A 22280-nucleotide genomic window follows, 5' to 3' on the forward strand; every position below is an offset into this window, starting at 1 on the left:
TCATGATACACATATGTTTTATTGAACCATAATATGGAAATGGTACATATATTAGTCAGGACTCCTAGAGCTACAAGTCCGGCAAATACCACCTACATCCAATAATGATTACCGCTGACGGTCCTGTACAATTACATTTCAGATTTTTATGTGTAATGGATTTTACATTTGTAAGAAAAAATTTCAGTGCAATGGAACAGCCTACACGTGAGCTATATTGTCGGTAATGCATCTACGGCATCAATGTTAATGCTACTTTGTAAACTACTACATCATATTCAAGCTAAGGAACTTGACTGTTGCATGTGAGTAGTGTATGAAAGTCCGTTGGACAGCCACACTATTTTCACGTCCCCCTCCCCAAAACCAACACGTGTTAACAGCAGCATGTGTAACAACCACATCTTCTTTTTTTACCAAATAAGGACAGAAAAAAATATGTCACAGTCACAGAGTTTGACCATTAAAATTAATACTCCCCGTATGATATTGGGAGACAACTATCAAGCACATCATTGAATTAATCCTGCCAAATCTGATTCAATATTTCCTTGACAATTGCACAACATCTAGAGATATCAAACATTACAAAGCCTTCATCCACTACAAATTCCGTAACAAGACATTTGATTCATTTTTTCCCCATTTTTTCCCCTAACCCCAAATAGTAACCGAATAGTGAGAAGAAGAAAGAAACAACTTAATGTCAAAGAAGAAACATTTTAACATCTTCTAGCTTCAACTTAAACTGGAAACATTTTTACGTCTTGCGTGGATAGGCAATCATTTGGTCACAGGAATACAAGACATCCCATAGGCAACCAGCAAGCTCATCCGATTCTGCAGCAGTTCATGCATTAGACCCCGTTAGCACCTGGCCTACAAGTACTTAATATTCTATCCAGCAGTCTTCATTGCCATGCTCCGTAAGAGGAAGAGGGGTTGTAGGGGGGCTGTCCACTAGGCCTGCCTGGCTGGGTGCTGTCTGGAGACGGTTGCTGTTGTTGGTAGCTGGTCCCGGAGTAGCCACTCCCACTGGCAGTTGCATAGCTTCCCGAAGTGCCTCTTGGTCCACCAGCCATCTCACCAGTCGAACTCACCGCGCCAACACCCCTCCCAGCCATTCGGTAGTCTACATCCCCGACAAATGCACCTGAACCGTAAGACCGCCCCCCTCCCCTTCCCGACTGGCTGGACGCCATGGGCTTGCTGCTGCTTGGTTGGCCAGACATGGAGAACACCGAGTCCTGACTTAGCGCATCTAGTATAGCCTGGCTGGTAACTGTTTCCTGGTGTACTCCTATCTGACTACTGCTCCCCACACTAGACCCAGACATACTCCCGGGAGTGCCCGACTGCCCACCAGTCTGGGTAGCCTGTTGCTGCTGTAGCAGCTGGATCAGGGCTGCTTTTACTCCAGCTGTGGACGAAGACGGGTTCTCTGCCCCCCCTGGACCCCGCATGTCAGTATCCCCGTGGGGCAGGACTTTCCCCCCTGGGGCGGGGGCCTGCGGTACACTACCTACTGCTGCAGCCGCTGCAGCCATGCCTGCAGCCGGTGGGGGAACGGCGGACGCACTGGGAGGCTGGGATGGAATTGTGGGAGCCTGAGGCAGAGGGGGTGCCCCTGCTGCTTTGGGCGTGATTGGAGTTTTGGGTTTAGCCCCTGGAGTGCCTAACCGTGCTCCCAGGGTGTCTGAACGTGCCTTCCCCACATCCCCTCCCCCACTGGGCTGCGCCTGCTGTATGGCCGCAGCGAGCAGCAGCTGCTTATGGAGGTTGTCTATCAAGAGGGAGGTGGAAGGATCAAGCTTCACACCTAGAAACTGGGCTAACTGGCTTACGTTGATGGTTGGCTGATTCTGCAGCAGTTTCAGGAGACCCACCAGCTGAGCCTGACTTACGGTGGGATCTGCTGCCGCTGCCGTTGTTGTTGTCGTCGTTGCGGCCTCGGCTCCAGCCTGCGGCTTGGCCCTGCGGCCGCTGTCCGTGCCCTGGGCACTGCTGCGACCCTCCGACGAGCCAGACTTCTGGGCGGAACCCTCCGCTCCGACCCCCAGGTCGAGCCGCTGCTGCTTAGCCTGGAGAACAGGCTCCTCCATGCGGCCGTCTCGGTTACGTCGTCGCTTCTTGCTCCACAACTCGTGACAGTCTTGCCAAGTAGGGAGCCTGCATGAGCAACAAGCCAGCACATTAAATATCAAAACCAGGGAATATGGAAAGTCTCAAAGCAACAATTAGGCGAGAGGTGGCAAGGCAGTCTTGTGGTTAGGGTTGCTGACTTAGAATCTAAAGGTTCTGGGTTCAAATCCCTAACAGGCACCAATGTTGTGCCCTTGGGAAAGGCACTTTACAACCATTTCCCCACTCTACTCGGGACATAAAGCCAGATGCCCTGTGTTTGAGGTGCCACACATCAAGTATGGTAAAGAACCCAGCACACTTATCGAAAAGAGTAGGGGTTCTTCCCAGTATGAGTGAATCAAACCTTACAGTCTGGTCTTACGTGGCTGGTACTTAATGTGCAAAACTGGTCTGTTATGCCTTAAGGCTGTTTACTGCTTATGCAAAACAAACAACAATGGAAATTCAAGCTGGTCACAACATAGGTTGCAAAGAAAACGACAATCTAGTTATCCAGGCCCAGGCACAAACTCGGGCCGCTGGCTCCACAGAATTTGAACCAGATGTGGTGAGAGGCAGAGTGCGCAAATCACTGCACCACACGGACACAACAACTTAAGAGTGTTAAATGTTTGGTACGTACTCTTGTGTTAGCCCTCTGTCGACATCAACTCCTTTCAGCCAGGAGGACTCCAGAGCTTGGTCAGCAGTGCATCTCTTTAGAGGGTCAAGGGTCAACATGTGGTCCATCAGATCCAAGGCAGGGGTGGGGAAGCTGTAGATATCCAACAGCAGGATTGATTAGATCACAAAAGATGAGGTTTGAATGCTAGTCTACCTTAAAGGAATCCTTAACTCCCGAAAATTGTGTTTTTTCCCCACTAATTTTTTCAGGTTTTGTCAGACAAACTGTATTCATCCAAATGCTGAGATTACTTGATTCAATTAGAGGGTAGATCTACTTGGGGAGTTTAGTAGAAAGTTGAATTTGCTTTTTGATGCATGCAGGACTAGTGGGTACTTTATTGTCCTTTGTTGTCATATCTTATAAAATTTTGATACAATGATACACTGATCAAGGAGAGCCATGCCTCAAGCATGATAAAAAGAACAGTTCCTCTTCCCCAACTTGCAAGAGAACAGGAATATGCCACACTACAAGGGCCAACAACCTCTAACTAACAACCAAAATACAGCTTCTGATTACCAATCATAAGCACAAAACTAATGGCGTAAGACAGTTTCCTTGTTAAACATTTGTATATTGCCGATCTAGATCCACAACTTACTAAGCAAACTCCTCCCTTAGCCTCCTGCGGTACTGCTTCTTGGGTTTGATGGTGTGGAAGTATGGGAGCTTGATGACATCAGGCCACACGGCTGGGCAGGGAGCTCCGCAGATACGGCTGTGGACATACAGTACAAGGTCAGGCCATGAAATCTGAAGTCATGTACAACGAGATATCAAAACCTGAAGTTCTGCTGCTGCAGTAGAAAGCTGCTAGGAGGCCCAATATCAAACTTGACCTTCGTTTTCCCGGCCCCTACCCATATTCAAAGTATCACAAGGATCCATCCACAGCTTCTCAAGTTATGCTGTACACAAACACACACAGACAGACAAATGGCTCCCAAAACATGCTCCCAAAACATAACCTTCTTGGCAAAGGTAACAAACATTTGACTGTCCCCGAGGAAACTATTCCTTCTCCATTTGATTGTGTACTAGAATTGAGATTGGGGTTGTACCTCAGTCTCAATTCTAGTACACAATCAACATACACTCTAATAATTTTCCACACAGTTGGAGTTACAAAGTATACAAAGACCCATATATTACACACAGGGCATTTGACTATGAAACTCAGTCCTACCTGATGAGTTCTAACTGTGCTGGCTCCTGATTGGCCTGGAAAATGGGCTTCCTGGTAAAGAGCTCTCCCAAAATGCACCTGTTGGAACAGAATTCTCTTGTCAAATTGAAACATATTTTCTGTGCATTATTCAGAAGCATACTTTTGAATGACATGGCAATGGAGTTATGTTTTCACTCTTCTTCACTTGTTGGTTAGAGGTCAATTCAGCAGGCAACCACCATTCAAATTGGTGATAACAAGCATGTCCTTCCAATACAGTGATGAAAAGTTACAAGATAACTTCAATGCCTCAGCAAAGGCTTACATGTATGCTCCTTAAATACTCTACTAACATTGTTTGACATGACTAGTTTGTATTCTTTATTCAGCAAATGTGGAAGAGCACTGACTGTACAGGCTTCATAATTTTGTACACCGAAAAACTGGATGTAAACAGAGGCATACATACCCACAGCTCCAGATGTCAATGGCTGGCCCATACTGTTCCTCACCCAGTAGCAACTCAGGAGGGCGGTACCACAGCGTAATAACCTTGTTGGTGTATGGACGTCTGCAACAGAGAAGCAATTAACAACTCTTACAACTGTGTTCTCAAATTCCCTCTAATGCTTTGAAAGGTTGTACGAATTGAACAGGAAAATATTTGGGATAGACTGCAACATTTACTCTAAACTGCATACATTTTCTATATGCAGATCATCAAACTAAAGGCTTGTGCCTCAGTGTTAACAGAATGATAACAGGAAAGAAACTACACTCAAAGAATAAAAATGAAGTCTGCTTACGCCTCTTCAGCATGGTACAGTCGTGCCAGTCCAAAGTCAGCCAGCTTGACTTGCCATCTAATGTGGGGGAAAGGGATCTTGGTTAATAAAGCATATGTGACAAGACATTCCAAATAGTTCATGAGTCTTTTAAAATATGCGGTAAGATTGGACTGTAAATTAGAAGAGAAACAGTGTCAAAACATGTGCTTTGTTGAAGGTTTTTTTTTCAAACTGCAACGCTATGTAAAAGATATCGGTTAGGCTTCCAGGGACCTGTGGACCCCTCCCATAGTCACATGTCTGTAATGTTATGTGGTCTTAAGAAGTGGGTCATTCATCTTAGGAATGGCAAAAAGCTCAATTCTATTTTGTGTTAGATCTATGTGTTAGTCTTCTTTCATGTTTTTCAGACGGTGACGTAAAGCCGGCGGCCCCGTGTATGAGGGAGCTTCAGGTGTAAGCCTCAAGGTATCAAACCTCTTGCACATAAAAGAACCCAAAAAAGACATTTATCAAAAAGAGGAGGGGTGACCCTATGTGCTTGGCTAAAAATCTGAGCCGTAGTGAAGCCTCATTGCAAAACTAGCTCCTTAACCTTCTCCCAGCTGCCTAACCCCGAAGCCAATACAAATTCGGAGCCAAAGAGCTACCTCAGCATACTAAAGGTTAAAAATGCATCAATGCAGCATCATACTTCACCTCAATTGAGGACAACAAAAAACAGATCTTTCCAACAACACAAAACAAGATTTGTTAAAAGTTGTTGCTGTACCTGTTGTTGATGAGTATATTAGAACACTTGATGTCCCTGTGGAGGAAGTTCTTCTTGTGGCAGTAGTCCAGCCCCTGCATGAGCTGTTTCATCATGGACTTGATCTGGTCCTCGTTAAACTGCACGAGCCCTGACTCCAGCAGGCCCATCAGGTCATGGTCCACGTACTCAAACACCAAGTAGAAAGCACCTACAGAAGGAAGGAGAACATCAGGTCATGGTCCACGTACTCAAACACCAACTAGAAAGCACCTACAGAAGGAAGAAGAACATCAGGTCATGGTCCACGTACTCAAACACCAAGTAGAAAGCACCTACAGAAGGAAGAAGAACATCAGGTCATGGTCCACGTACTCAAACACCAAGTAGAAAGCACCTACAGAAGGAAGAAGAACATCAGGTCATGGTCCACGTACTCAAACACCAAGTAGAAAGCACCTACAGAAGGAAGAAGAACATCAGGTCATGGTCCACGTACTCAAACACCAAGTAGAAAGCACCTACAGAAGGAAGGAGAACATCAGGTCATGGTCCACGTACTCAAACACCAACTAGAAAGCACCTACAGAAGGAAGAAGAACATCAGGTCATGGTCCACGTACTCAAACACCAAGTAGAAAGCACCTACAGAAGGAAGAAGAACATCAGGTCATGGTCCACGTACTCAAACACCAAGTAGAAAGCACCTACAGAAGGAAGAAGAACATCAGGTCATGGTCCACGTACTCAAACACCAAGTAGAAAGCACCTACAGAAGGAAGAAGAACATCAGGTCATGGTCCACGTACTCAAACACCAAGTAGAAAGCACCTACAGAAGGAAGAAGAACATCAGGTCATGGTCCACGTACTCAAACACCAACTAGAAAGCACCTACAGAAGGAAGAAGAACATCAGGTCATGGTCCACGTACTCAAACACCAAGTAGAAAGCACCTACAGAAGGAAGAAGAACATCAGGTCATGGTCCACGTACTCAAACACCAAGTAGAAAGCACCTACAGAAGGAAGAAGAACATCAGGTCATGGTCCACGTACTCAAACACCAAGTAGAAAGCACCTACAGAACTAAGAAGAACATCAGATCATGGTCCACGTACTCAAACACCAAGTAGAAAGCACCTACAGAAGGCAACACGATCAATTGTAGTAGAGTGTATGGTCCAGTGGTTAGTGACTCTGGATTTGGACCAAGAGGCAATGAGTTCAAATCCCTGCTGCTGTTGCTAACCTGACTGAAAAGGATTGCAGTCATTTAGCCCCAAAGCACAACAATCGATCTGCTAGCGATATTGCGAGATCTTAACACCATAGGACGTTAAGCCACATTCTACTGTTTGTTGAACTTGTTGAAAAGAGCTAGGGGAATTTCCATGGTACAATGAATCTGTATATACTGTACATACATGTAGCGTCTGTCTTTGGTTCAAGATCACTTTCACTACTGTACAATTGTAAAATAAACTTTGTTTCTAACACAACAAAATGGTTTATCACATTCAAATAAAAGTTCATCTGTGTAGTAACTGACATCATAACAATTTTACACACTATTTCCATAGATCGAAATATTGTTGGTAAGCGCTCTACTTGTGTATGAAAATAGCGAAAAAATCTTTAAATTATTCAATGGTTTCTTATGAAATTTCAAAAAAATTTTAAGACGTGACAATGGTCAATGTTTGTAAATAGAAGACAGTGCACACCTTTGTCTTTTCTGAAGTCCAGGGCATCAGACTTGTCTGTGACTATCTCCTTGAGGTTGACGATACTTCTGTGGCAAAGCTGTCTCAGAATCTTGATCTCACGGACAGCTGTGATGGGGAAGCCTTCTTTTTCGTTGTCAAGTCGCACTTTCTTCAAGGCAACCACTTCCTCTGTATATAACAAAAGTTTAAACACAAGAACATCAATGAAAGAAAAGTCACCTTTGAACTTCAAACCAATGCCGCTTTGTAACCCTATTATTGATGGTGTAAGGTAAGAAATAGCTAAATTACACACTGTTTCTATTGTCATATACTGTGTAATTTTTTCAGAATTGAAAAAAAAGAGCAAAGAGAAGAGGAATTGACAGGATAGATATTCGTATTTCAAAATTTATACTTACAATTATCAAGACTTCAATGTACAGTCGCCAATAACATCTATATACTGTACATCTTGAAAAATTTGCAGTCGTTTTATTTTCTCGGTTTTCTTGGTGACCTCCCCAACAATGCGAATATGTGTTTTGTATTTCTCCTGCACTACAAATTTGTTCCAACTCTGAACTACATAAACAGTGAAAACATTCTTTCCCCTACCGCAAAATAAAGTCCCCACAAAAATTGATGAATTTACAGCACTTCAGTAGTTAGTTAACTTCAACAACAGTAACCACTGACTTTCGAAAAAATAATTTAAACAGTTTGGTAGAGCAGAACTCCAGTCCAACTTTTTTATTTCAAGTCTGCAAAGTGGTATTTCAAATAAAGATTTGAAAGAAGCTCTGAGGATGATGTCTGATAGGCATCGAAACGTAAGCTGGTGAGAGACATTACTGGTTGTGTAAAAGAAAACTTCAATAGCCCACTGACTTGTCTGCTTGTCCTTTGCCTTGTACACCTGCCCGTAGGTGCCTTCGCCGACTTGGGACAGGATCTCAAAGACATCGACGCAGCGCTCTCCCCACTCGATCATGCCTTTGTTCCTGGTGCTGGCTCGTGAAGCCGCAACCCTGGAGAGGGACAAACACAATCGGACACGTTAGGATGGAAAAACATATTTTCACATATCCAGCTCACATATACAGCTCTCTTTGGCGTTCACATTCAAATTTCTCAAAACTTCACTGTGCTTGAAATACTGGGTACATGTGCACTTTTGTGCACCAAAAATTGGAGCTGTGCACCCAAGTTTCAATTGTGGATGCACCAGTGCACCTAGATATTTTTGTGGGCTATAGGGTATAAAGGTACCATTCTACTCTAGTACAGACTTTTCATGAAATTTAGTATCGGAAGAAGCAATAAAACCTTTGTTGTACTTTGATGTATTACTTGTGTAAAAGTAACTACAGATTGTAATCACATTTTGCAGACATTATACTTATTCTATGTTGTACACTCAAAATGTTTCCTGTGCACCTAAATTTTGAGGTTAGTTGCACCAGTGCACCTATTCCCAAAAAATGTATTTCGACTCATCATCTCATCACCAAATCCCAGAGAAATCTTCTCCATTCTAGTGTTGTATTCACTTGAGCTAATGCTATATGAGATAATATGAGAATATCATCATACTGGATGCCTTCACTACCTTGTGTGGATTTTAATGAATGTTTGCATATAATTATTTCAAAAATCATAACTCCATGATGTCATTAGTCAACAAAGGAAACATGGATTTAGATATCGTCCTGTGTTATAGCTAAACTCTCATCAAGTTTCATACACTACAACATCAATATGACTCTTGGTTATCATACAAGAAGAATGGACAATACTTAAAATCTAAATCTGACACTTAATTTTTGTTGCTTGATGACAATAGACATGTCCAGGATATCTAGCCTGTGAAATGCTGTGATTCACTTTATATTCACGGTAGCAAAATTTATCGGTGTAATGAAAATGGACATTTTGACTGAACTTAAACTTCAGGGTGGCCGCAATTGATTGACAGAACAGATGTGTGAGGGAATCATAAGTAATGATAGGTTTTTTCACGGTGATGATAAGTTCATGGTACACAGGTGACCGTGAAAACAGTGAGCATAAAGTTATAGTGAAAGAAACGAGAATTACAGTAACACTTCCAGACATTTCCAGATCTTGTACACCCCCTTCTTCAGTGCTATTATGTGAATTGATACATACCATATATATCTACATTACTGCAGTGCAGGTCAGTGCTTGCCTTTAAGTACATCATTCATAAGCTTTACTCCAGAGATATTGACAAGACCACAGAATAGTCACAGGCACAAAATCCACTTGTACATGCCAAGGCACTAAAACATGCATATGTCACAGTAGAGATTGGAATCCAGTAGAGTCCTGAACTCTACTAGTAGAGATTGGAATTCCAATCTCTACTAGTAGAGACTGGAATTCCAATCTCTACTAGTAGAGTTCTGGACTCTACTAGTTGAGATTGGAATTCTAATCTCTACTAGTAGAGATTAGAATCGGGATCTGAATATTGGGATTCCAATCTCTACTAGGAGAATACTACCAGGACAATCTCCAATTCTAATAGGAGAAATTCGGATTGCATCAAAATGTTTTGGAAAAATAGACTGAATCATTTCACACCTAAAATTTCAGTATAGCTAAGCCTACATTCACCATTAATAGTTAAGGCGAATTACTTCATGTTTTATATATCTGATAACTTTGACATCAACTTTGGAACTTGCTTGGCAAGGGTGAATTAGCTCTTATATACCGAGTCACTAACGAACTGGAAAAACTGGTTGAGCATATTGAGTCACTAACTCATAATGGCCGTATGCAAATGTCTCTGATTGACATTTCAGTGGCATTTACAAATAGCCATTCACTAAAGTCTGACTTAGACGGCTATCCCCATGGTTACAATGTGTCTTGACAGAAGGTTTATTAGATATCTAAAACATAAAGTGAGTGAGTAGTAATGGTGAATGTAGGCTTAGCTATGCTGAAATTTTAGGTATGAAATGACTCCTATTTTCCAAAACATTTTGATACAATCCAAATTTCTCCTATTAGAATTGGAGATTGTCCTTGTAGAATCCCAATCTCTACTAGCAGAATCTTGAATTCTCCTAGTAGAGATTGGAATCCCAATATTCAGATCCCGATTCCAATCTCTACTAGTAGAGATTGGAATTCCAATCTCAACTAGTAGAATCCAGAACTCTACTAGTAGAGATTGGAATTCCAGTCTCTACTAGTAGAGATTGGAATTCCAATCTCTACTAGTAGAGTTCCGGACTCTACTGGATTCCAATCTCTAGTGTGACACATATATAAAATAGAGCTATAAATGTGTTCCTGAAGATAAAATTCATATGGTTACCTTCTACAGTCTGAGTACTGTGTTACCCTACTTTGAAGCGTAACAGAATTTAACAAAAAAGGACAAGGTTCATGGGAACAACTTAACTGTTTTCTATCGACAACAACGAACATGTACCAAACCAGCTACATAAAAAGATGAGGGAAATTACAAACTATTGGAGAAGACAACAAGAAATGTTAATCTTCCTAATTCTACAACATGTCACTTACAATATTCAAACACAAGGCAACACCACTCTTAAAGAAATATAACCACAGTTTTCAAACTGTTTCCCTCTCATGTCAAAGCAAGGGCATTCTACAACTCCTTGGTCAAATTCAAAGCAAATGTGGGGGTTTTGACTTATTTTTGGCGATGCCTCAGGGAGGAAGTGTTTTTTCATATATTTTGCTTACGTCTTTTCACTGATGTCACAAGCAGTGAAAAGCTACCATCTGAAAAACTTACAAAAGTGAGCCACAAAAACAAACCGAAACCACGTCTGCTTACACAACGTGACACGAGTATGACTTCTTCATTACAAGGGAGTGATTTCCACCATGTGTTTGACTCTGAAACTGGACTTCATGCAGTTAAAGATAGGGAAAATTCATGACAGGGAAAGTACCACTATAGGGAGGCATACGTCACTCGGACTAGCGCAAGTCCCACTTACTTAGGAATCTTGATGGAACCCGTTCTCTCTTCCTGAAACTGCCGGCGGGAACTAGAGTAGAAGACATCGGGAGGACATTCATATTGTTACACATCAGGGAAAATCTACACACAGAAGGCTTCCATGGCCTTGCACAGGCTGAGATGTGAAAAGTGACCGAAAACCATGTTGATGTATGAAAAAAGGAAGAAGTATGGAAACAGTTCTTACAATGTAGAACATTCACAATGAAGTTTGATGGGTAGAGAGATAGTCACGACACATTGAGCATGACAAGAAGGTAAGTAGAGTCTTGGGAGTGTTATTTCTTTAGTGAAAACGTCTGGATGAAGGAGACTGACTAGAGAAATACTTTTTCTCTGTAGTGTGCATCATGTGTTTTGTGCTGATAGTGGACAGTCAAGAATCTGGCAGTGGAGTCCTCCAAACTTCAAAAAAATAAGCTCCAAAGACGACTGGCTTCACCATAAGGATAGACTATACATAGTCTCATCTTTGTACCTGAGTGCCTCTTCATTTCTCAATTCATTTCCTTTAGTACTTCTTGACCAATTAAGAATTTTCAAGCATTCTTGAATGCTCTTATAGAGCCTCTTGTACTTGTAAAGATATTCCAAAATCCACATGTCAGAATACTGGAAAAAGGTCCCTTTCTCCTGTTCATGGTAGTACATGTAGTTCATTGAGAGGCCCTTGGCATTAGCCTTTAAAATCAATCATACATTCACATGTTCTGCTTCACTGTCATCTACAGTAATGAATGATGAAGCAAGATCTCTGCATTTATCTTTCTTTTCGCAGTACCAATGAACAACAAAGGTAGCACCATTTCTGTCCAGGGTTGTGTGTTTTGGTGACAAGGCAAATGAAAAGGCTGATGATGATGAAAAACCAAAGCAAGACAGGACAGGAATATTTCCCTGTTGATTCAGACTACTGTACATACAATATCTAAAACCAAACTGTTCCTAACATCTACCAAAGAGCACAACTGTCCACATACAGAGGGTGGCTACAAGAAAAGTCAAGATTCACAAAGAGTTATTCAATGGTCATTGCTTCGAATATTTGGAGATCAGAATAAAACATTAAAAATGTGTTTTTTTAAATCAATAGTTTTCATTAGAAGTATTAAAGTTGTTCCACAATGTTCAATGATATTGGTCAGAGCAAGTGTAGGGGTGTTATCTCTAAATGTACCATAAGAATGCAACAATCCTTTCACACACAGACAGAATGTTAAACATGCATTTAAACATGATAAGTAATTCTTTGCTATAGCAAAGACATTACTTGTTGTGCCTTAACAATAAACCACAACCAGCATTTTGCAATAGCCAGTTCAATTGACAAGTTGAATTTGTAATTTTGAAACTGTCATCTCTGATCATGGTGAGATACCATAGACAGGCGACCCAGAATTTTGAAGCCTGATTTTGAAATATTTTCCAGAACTGTGGAAACAATGGCAATACCCCCTGGTTGTGGTTTACTGTGCAAGCATGAGAAAGACTACAAGATACCCACTTTGGTTTGGTCCTGGGCCTTCTGTCGCTCGGGAAAGGCTCCTCTTCGTCCGGAGGTGTGGTCACGTCAGGTGGCAGAGGCAAGTCTGTCAGTCTCTTCGGCTTCTCTTCCAATTTCATCTTCCGTGGTTCAAGAATAGGGCTGTCAAACTCATCCTCTTCTAGTGGTACCACTTGGGGAAGGGGGAGAGGGGGTAGGGTGGGCATGGGGGGTTCCGGTGGCCGCTCCGGAGATGGGGGTGGGGGAGGGGTGTCTACTTTGGGAGTGGGCGGAGTCCTTGGTTCTGGAGCCTTTGGCGGCTCGGGAGGAGTTGGCTGAGGTTCAGGAGGAGTCTTGGGCTCCTTCTTGGGTTCCTGTCGGATGCTTAAAGGAGTGGAGACTTGCGAAGTGCTTTCACTTTCGGCCTTGGAACTTTCTATTTCGTCTTGTTCATCCTTGATTACTATAACTTCGTTTGTGGCGTTAGACTTTTCTTTCTTGACGACTCCTTGCTTGGCCTCCTTCGCTTTCTCGTCCTTTCGGAACTTGGTGTGCTTTTGCAGTTCGGCAGCGAGGCTTCCCGCGAACATGGCTCGCGTTTTGTCGAGCTGCTCGCTCTTTAGGAAGCTACGTGGTGAGAAGCTGGACGATCGCCGGCGCGACCGACTCCCAGAGCGGCGGCGAGACCTGCTGTGGGAGCGTCGCGAACGGCTTCTAGAGCGATGAGAACGGCTGTGCGACTCCTTGTAGTATGGACTGCGGCTTCTGGAGTGTTTTCTCTTCCGCCTGCAAAACAGAAATGCGACCATCGAATTGTAAAAAAAGGCAAACATGTATATGACAGGCAAATTCAAAATTTCAATCATTTGAATCAATTTCAGACCTTTCCTATCAAATAATTTACATGTTAATTTCACCATCATTCACATGCTATTCTATTTGAAACCCACTTGACAAATGAAAATTTCTATGTGAATCAATATTTTGAAATCATTTACAAGCAAAGGTATACACAATGTATGATATATAACACAATATTGAAACACACTGTACATGCAAAAGACCATCAGTCAGCTGGCAGCATATGTTATAACCTTTGGGTTGAAAACAATGCCATGTTGGTAAGTACATGTATATTCAACCCTGTTCATACCACAAAAGCAATGTCATGCTCACTGGAAAGCTGCTTCTGAAACAGATTAAAAGCATTTTTTGGTACATAATAAATAGCAAGTTTCATGTGTATAGTTGATCATGCCATGTCGGGCTCAACTGATGCGAAGAAAGCCTCAAAATGTTGTGTTTCAAAACAAGACTCCATAGCTGAACTCTGCTTCATACAAAAGAGGTTTAGCTTTCTTCTGCAAAGTGTTGTCACTTCATTAGCCAATCCACGATGGGCACATCTGTTAGTACACATGCTGTGATGACTACCTGTCAACAGTGTCATGGTCATACCAACTTGGGCTCCATGACAACGGAGGTGGGCTGACTTCCCTGTACCTGAGAACAGTAGGGTAGAAACAATCATCATCAGTACAAGCCTGATCATTATTGGCTGAGGGCAATTTAATTACAGATGACCCATGGTTGGCTGTACATCTAGCTACCTTCAAAATACTTTATCAGGATTGGTTGAAGGTAATCAAGTTATATGAGATCCATGGTTGGTTGCACATCTAGCTATCTTTAAAATGTCAGGACTTCTCAACTCTTTGCTTTCTTTTTCCAGGGTGGCTCTGTCAGTTCTTTTCAGCCTTAAGAACAAACCAGTACAGACAATACATGCAAATTGAAAGCAAAAAAAGTATATACAATTAAAACGAAATAATTTTAAATGTCTTGACCTGTTTCAAGTTGTGGGGTAAAAGTCAAACTAAATTCTTACACCACCACCACAGTCATTCTAGTTCTCATATCCAGAACACAATGGCCATCATCCACCATCTAACTTGATGTCTGGTAGGAACAAACCTTGAGGTACTGGCACTATGCATACAGTCTGTATATATATATCTCTGTACGTGTATGACACAAAAATTTGTACTGATAAATTTAGTTAAAGTTAAAAAAGTCAGTGTTCTTGTAATAGGAAATGGTACAGAGAGGAGTGTTCATCCATGAGGCCACAAACAAAATGTACAGTACTATACACAATTCACAAGAACTGAAACAAAAAGGAGTTTCCAAAAAATGAAGGATGTGGCATAGGCACTATCTGTTAAGCTGAAGTAAGCCCCATTGCTTGAAGATGTTTCAGATGAGAGAAGCACACTTTACCCTCAACACACAAAAAGAGGAAAGACCTTGAGCATTATAGCTCTGGAGAGGAGAGAGAGAGAGTGAGGAGAGATAGAGAGAGAGGGGGAGGGAGAGAGGTTGTGTGACCTTTGGTACACAACACTGAGGAAACCATAAAACTTGTGTCTTCTTCCAAACCACACTACCACCAAATACAAGTTTAACTCAAAAGTTACAGTAAGTCAAGCTTTAGAAGACACCCAAAGATGACATACTCTATCATAGTCTATATCCAAGAAGCCCCAAACGAAACAGCCCGAGGTTAGAGAAGTGAGTCATGCTAGTGCACAGCTAAAACGTAAACTGAGGAAACGGGGGCAGAGAGAAGGGAGCAATGTTCAAGAGCAGTGTCACACCTTTGGTGAGCATGAACATCACGTCCTCTTCTCCCCGCTGAGCTGGCAGCGTGAGGCTGCAGTTCAGGGCCTCCCTGCTGGGAGGCGCTGCTCCACACAGCCTCAGTCCTGCAAGATAGGATATTGACAGTGACCTGATAGTCTTGCAAACACAAGTGTAATAAGGATAATGTGGATTATCTTAGGCTCTTTTCTCCTCAGTCTTCTCTCCTTGCTGTTGTCAGATCCTTGGATAAAAATAAAATAGTCAAAATCCAGCAAAATGGACCAATCATAGCCAAGAAAGTTCTCCACCAATGCCAAATAGATGTCACAACCAGGACTGTCTCCAGGACCCATCCCTCCGTCCTGGGACGGAAATTTACTTCTTGGGACGGGGGAAAAATTCATCCCTACCATCCAAAAAATCTATGAAAATATATTTTTGAAGGTTATAGTTACTGATTCAACAATGAAAATTGACAACATGGGCTTCTAAATTCCAATTAATTGATTTTTGCCCTTCGCAACTCCCCAATCTTTATAATGATCGCCTTCCAAGGCGTGCGATAGATTAACAACGTGGCACTCGGCCTTGGCATATGAAGACGTGATCAGAGATTACCAAAGCACGCTTTCCGCGTGGTGCTTGCAACGTAATGGACTACTGGAAGTGGGAGGGCAGCACTGTGGCGTCATCTTATCCTGCCTTAGTTGTCACTTTCGTGTTGAGTGCTTAACTGGCTTAAGTGCAGATTGTACATACAATATGTTGCACACGCCATGAGAGCTACGCCGACACCTTTCAGTTAAGCATGGCGTACCCTGTGCCACAGTCTTTTGTGTTCTTGTTTGCATCGGTAGAAAAATGATGAAATCCATAACTTTAGTCAGTTTAGTGTTGTCATTCGGTGGAGGCAGGCAGGCGGGCAACTGTTACATATTTGACACATTTCGAGCCGTTTTATGCTGATTTTATGTTTTTTACATTGTTGAATTTGGTGACTTTAGTCCGGGGCTGTTGCCAATGAGTTGGGCATGGTTACCATGGTGGCGGAGTGCGTTTTGATCTCTTTAGAAGTTTTGCTGTGGGTGTGGGCATTAGTTAAGCAGTGATCCAGGTTTCGCACAAAATTTTGTAGCTCACGAAACCTGGGCGTGCTGTTGTGCCTTGTTGTGCTGGGACTGTTTCTACACTCTCCAGTGACTTCGGTAGATCGTAAATGTAGAAGTACACACAAAAATCTTCAGACTTTCTTCAACAGCTAAGTATCTTCGAAGGACTGTGGAATGTATTGATTACCAGTGCTCAGCTCAGTTCTTCAAAATGTAAACAAAGGGGAGGGTGGTTGTTGTGTTTTGCTATTCTGGCAAAGTTTTCATGGTCCTACTACTCAGTAAAGATACTTCCTTGGGTGCAAGCGCTTTCAAAAATCATATGCTAGGTTTTCATGTGCTGCTGGCGGGCCCACTTTACTCAATGAAATTTTGCCTCTGAAAATGCGTGAAATTAGCATTTCAGAGGGTTTCGGACCCCCCTAATTGGTAAGACTCAACCTGTAGCAAAGAAATCACCCCTAAGCTAATCTCCTACAAACCAGAGCCTCTACCTTCCAAGATAACTCCATTAGCAGTCTTTCTGCTTTCCTGATATCAGAAGGCCATCTCCATCAAGATAAGACAGTCTGTTTATGTACAGTACTTTCTACCCTTACTACAATATAATGGCATCCCCTTGGGCTAAGATTCTGTAGCACCAGATATCGACCAATGATCCCCATAGACTGTCATCACTCACAGTAACACAGCAGTACAAAGTCACCATTGCATTACTCCCATTTTATTTATATAATACTAGTTGCCTCTAGATCAACTTTAGCAGCCTCACAGTTGAGCTCCTGGTTCCAACTAGTGGTAACTGGGAGAACCTGGTTCAAGTCCTAGGAAGGGCATCTCGGTTGGGGCTGCATCTGTCTTTCGGAAGGGACGTAACATAGAGTCCCGCGTTCGTAGATATGCCTCGAATACATTAAACTTTAAAGGGAAGGGCTAGCAACAGCTCCCCATAAAATATACCCTGCTACTGAAACAGCAAGGAAACTTGCTGCCCTTTGTGCCACTACTGTACTAGGCACTACAGGAGTCTGAACAAACGAACGCACGAGGTGCAATGCTTTTCGAGTAAGTCAATGAATGACCTATCATACTTCATAGTATCTTTTTTTAAAGAAAGCCTCAAAATGTTGTGTTTCATAACAAGACTCCATAGCTGAACTCTGCTTTATTCATACAAAAGGGGTTAAGCTTTCTTCTGCCATTTGTCTGCAAAGTGTTGTCACTTCATTAGCCAATCCACGATGGGCACATCTGTTAGTACACATGCTGTGATGACTACCTGTCAACAGTGTCATGGCCATACAAACTTGCCAAAAATTAAGCCCCTCTGCAAATTTTTGCCAAATGATAATGGGGGAAAGAGAGTAACACCTTTCCATTGTCAATGCCACCACATTTGAGCTTGAAACTGAAAAAGGAATTGCCACCATGTAGGTAAACTAAGCAACAATGGAACTATATTGGATACTACGATGAACTACTACTTCTAACAGTGTAAGTGTCAGCCCCAGACAAAACCAGGAAGACTTTCTGGACCTACAGTATGAGTGAAAGTTACCTTGACTTTTCAAAAATAACATAAGACAGGTGCCCCAAAACTAAGTGATATGAAGTTTGCCCTATCCCTTATAAACTTTTCAACTATGGCAATGGTAACTTTCTTCATACAAAGACCCCAAAACTACACAGCTCCTGCTATTCCAATGTGTATAAAGCTGCTTGGGAAGAAATTGCAGATCAGTACAACAATATTTGGAGGCACGATGCTTGTTTTGTTGAAGCTTTCCTGCTTGATTTGCTGCTCCTGAATGTGATGAATGTAGATGTTATTGTGGTAAGTTACATGTAGACTGCCAAATCAATTAGTCTTACAAAGCATGACATAATGCATTTTACTGTCTGATACTGTATTACTGTAAATTTGTTTATTTTTAGACTCACGGCAGAGAGGGAATACAGTACAGAAGTAATACATCAGAAATGCATATTTGTTGTGTCATCAATTCAGGGAGAGAGGGTCAATGCAAAAACCATGAATATAAAACCATCACGAATATTCAAAGATGTGTGTTTGCCTAGCTATTATTTAATGATGACATCATAAAAACAGTTGTATGACTAATTCATATTTTATAATTTTGGCAGCACTAATTTTTTGTGGGTCCATCAACGCATTGGAACACCTTTCCATACTGACTTCAAACAATTGTGAAAAGCTTTATGATGATACATGAAATATCAACAGCCTAAAACTACAAAGGAATACAAATTTTATAGAATTCCCAACATGCAGCCTAACTTCACCTGTGCTGTAATCTCCAAGCAGATGTCGGGTGGAGAAAAGTTTTCTGACTGGCTGGCTTTATGTACAGTACTCTACCCCAATGTGGGCCAGTCAGAAAACTTAACAGCTGTCCAACCCAACATATGCTTGGAGATACCTGTTCTGTACCTACCTCCTTTCTGGAGTGTAAGGTGACCGATCTCGAGACCTCCTCCTGTTGTAAGGTGATGGGGAATGGTACGGACTCCTGGACCTATAGTCGTACGGACTCGGTGTTCTCCTGTGCTGCCCGTATGGACTGTAGTACCCGCTACGTTCGTATGCGTATGGGCTGGGGGTCCGCCTCCCGCGGCCATACGGACTCGGAGATCTTCTTCTGTAAGGACTGTTAGGACTATGTCGTCTACCGTATGGACTAGGGGACCGATGTCGATAGGACGGGCTCCTGCTATAACTATGATGCCCTCTAGATGGTGGAGTTGGACTTGGCGAAAACGACGACGATCGATGCGAAGGAGAAGCTATTTCCTTTGGTGGACTAGGATCAGTCCTGAATGCCTTAGGTAATTCCTTCACACGAGGTTCTTTCTTTACAACCTGCGGTTTAGAATTCTCCTTGGAATCTTTGTCCTTTGACACTTTTGAAGTTGGCCGACTGGAACTTGTCTTTGAATGTTCAGGACTTCTTTCCTTCTCTCTCCTTGCTTCTTGAGACTTTTTAGATTCCGGCTTTTTCTCTCGAATCTCTGGTGGTGATTTCGGTCTCCTTTCCACTTTCTCGGATTTAAGCTTTTTCTCCTTTTCTGCTTTTACCTTTAGTTTTGCCCTCATTCTTTCTTTTTCCTTCTCCTCAGTCCTGCTTTTGGAACTTGCAGTTGTACTTGATGGTCTAGTTTCTTTTTCCTTCTGCTCTTTCTCTTTCTCTCTCTCAGTTCTTTGTTTTTCCTTGGCTAACTGCTTTGCTTTCAATGCTTTTTGAAGTTTCTCCTTCTCTTTTCTCCTTTCCCGGTCTTTGTCTTTACTTTTTGGAGAGTCCTTGTGCCGTTCTTTTAATCTTGCTGTCTCTTTGCTGGCAGTGGTTGATTTTGAATGAGATTCTCTATGTTCAGGTTTAGGACTAGGGGGTCTCGGAGGTTTTTCCACACGGGGAGGGGTGATGATGACCCCTTCATCCGAATCAAATCCTCCTGAGTTCGAACTGATGTCGTCATATTCAACCAATGGTTTTACCTGAGAGTCAGTAGAGTCTTTTCTTTCTCCATCCTCCCTTGTTTGCTGCTCCTGTTTTTCCTTGGATCGCTTGGCACGGCGATGTCGTCGTTTCTGTAGCTTCTGCTTGTTGCGTTCCTTCCGCCTTCGGGCCTTGGCTTCGGCGTCCACCGAGGCCGACGCCACGACCGACTGTTGCTGTTGCTCGGACCGCTCACGTCTTTTCTGGCTGCGGCCATGTTCTGCGTCGGGACGGGTCTCGGACTCTTGATACGACTCGCTTCGGTCCCGACGCCGCTGCCGATCGGAGCTGGGCATTTTGCCGGAAGTAGAACTCATTGAAATCCGCCCGAATCACGCATCCATTAGGAAAGTCCCACACGGAACCAAACGCACGATCCAGCGATGTAACGCAGTGCTTGTTCTCGGCTGGAAGCGTTCCGTTGCCCGTAGGCTGTATCACCGGTGTCCCACAGATATTATCGTCAGTCTTGAGAAGTAATCCAGGAATCGGAACCAAGTTGTGGCTGTGTTGAAACTTGAAACAGTTCTCACTGTGGTTACCTCCAATGCATCAACGCCACATTCTATGACCTTTCACTCGGCAATGAGTTTCTAAAACGCCGGCCATTTTGGCGAAGCCCTAATTTCCCCGTGAACACAATTGCTTCAACTAGTTCATCTGCCTCAAAGTTCTCTCTCGAATTGTAAAGAATGATGACTGATACTCTTATCTTTGCTTTGGTAAATCTTTATGACTGAAATCTTTAATTTGGAGACGATGGCAGCGGATTTGGCGCGACAATATCAACGTACACTTCTTACGCCTCTACGCCATTTCTTTTCGCAGTGCCTATCGGGATATCCTGTTCATGACGTGTTTTGGATTATACCACTGCGTCAGATGTGGGTGGTTGGGATTAATCTACAAGCAGATGTGTGACCTGCTCTTCAAAATTTTCCATGTAAGATTATACCTGTAGGAGTCAAACGTCTGCTTTGAAAAATTTGACCACACAAACTACTAGTACTTAACAATGTATAAGTGATATACTGTAAATATAAGGCCTTCACTTGACTTGTAAATTCATCTATCTGCCCACATCAAGTGCCAGGGTGTATCGAAATGAATATACTGTACTCATAAAAGGAAGTGAAGCGGATAAACCTTCATTAGCTAGTAGTGCAATGCTGCTTTGCCACGGCTCGCATATTTAGCCAAACACACTGGGTCACCCCTACTCAATAAGTGTGTTGGGTTCTTTAACGTGCAGAGGTTTGATGCTTGAGGCTTACGCCTGAAGCTCCCTCATACACGGGGCCGCCGGCTTTATGTCACCATCCGAAATGATGAATGCAATCCCTTACATGTCTGAGCTGGGGCTGACCCTAGGATCAAACTCCGGCCACGGATCCATGGAATTTTATCAATATGGCCATGTAGCAGGTTTGTATATACTCATGCTCATTCTATAAGACAATCTGATGCCCCCATTTTCTTTTCCACAATCAGAGTTTGACTATCAAACAGACCCAACTTGTAGAACACCAGATGAATAAACTGATGCGGCAGTAAGGATTTTCATTCTTCAAGCTTTTATTGCAGTGACAAGTAATTGAAAGGCATTGACTTAGTTACACTAAGTGCAGTTATAACACCTGGATTAATCAGTTATCATCAGATATTACACAAATAAAGTAATTACAATGTATGAAGTGTCTGAATTCAGGCTAGGTTGTTATAACATGTACATGTATCACCCTTACAAGATGTATGACATACAGACAGCATATGCTGCAAACTTGTAATCAAATTAAAAGGAGTAAACCACATACAGAATTAAATCAATCAGTCGCAACATCTCAGACGTTTGCACACGAATTACGACTTGTTTCGTCACAGACATGCTCAATTTTTTAAGCGTCCGATCCCTATAATCAATTATGGAATATCCCTACTGAAAACAGTGCACTTTGCTTGCTACGTAGAAGCCATCATGCCCACACCGTGGTGCGATTGGTGTAAGATCCGGCTCTACGCTTGTAGCTATCCTTATACGCATGTACTGTTGTCTCAATCACACCCCTTTGTACTTCGGAGGCTACTGTAAATCTTAAAAATTTCGCTGTGATTTTATTCTTGCGATTTTTATGGTGACCTCTCATCCGGAAAAGTGTTGGCAAACAAGTACTACACACTATATGGACTGGATATCAAGGTTCTTTATTCAGAAGCAAGATCTATACACAACCAACAGTCAATGTTTCTGTGACCGTCTGTCACCTTCCT

The 22280-nt window shown here is 42.5% G+C and overlaps 1 protein-coding gene across 3 annotated transcripts; it reads right to left on the reverse strand.

Moving 5' to 3' along the window:
* LOC136447956 (cyclin-dependent kinase 12-like) lies at positions 1 to 20856 on the reverse strand. Of its 3 annotated transcripts, XM_066447106.1 has the most exons (13): positions 18954 to 20856; positions 15403 to 15510; positions 12767 to 13531; positions 11240 to 11290; positions 8118 to 8257; positions 7245 to 7415; positions 5541 to 5730; positions 4787 to 4843; positions 4450 to 4551; positions 3999 to 4076; positions 3414 to 3530; positions 2768 to 2899; positions 1 to 2169 (listed from the first exon to the last, which is right to left on the reverse strand). In XM_066447106.1, the coding sequence occupies exons 1-13, from the start codon at positions 20327 to 20329 to the stop codon at positions 912 to 914; spliced, it is 4545 nt and encodes a 1514-aa protein (XP_066303203.1). In that variant the 5' UTR covers positions 20330 to 20856; the 3' UTR covers positions 1 to 911. The 3 variants fall into 3 exon arrangements, with proteins under 3 accessions (XP_066303203.1, XP_066303205.1, XP_066303204.1); XM_066447108.1 differs by lacking the exon at positions 15403 to 15510; XM_066447107.1 differs by lacking the exon at positions 11240 to 11290.
* Positions 20857 to 22280: the final 1424 nt, after the last annotated feature.

This window comes from Branchiostoma lanceolatum, chromosome 13, assembly GCF_035083965.1.
Source record: "Branchiostoma lanceolatum isolate klBraLanc5 chromosome 13, klBraLanc5.hap2, whole genome shotgun sequence".
Lineage (NCBI taxonomy): Eukaryota > Metazoa > Chordata > Leptocardii > Amphioxiformes > Branchiostomatidae > Branchiostoma > Branchiostoma lanceolatum.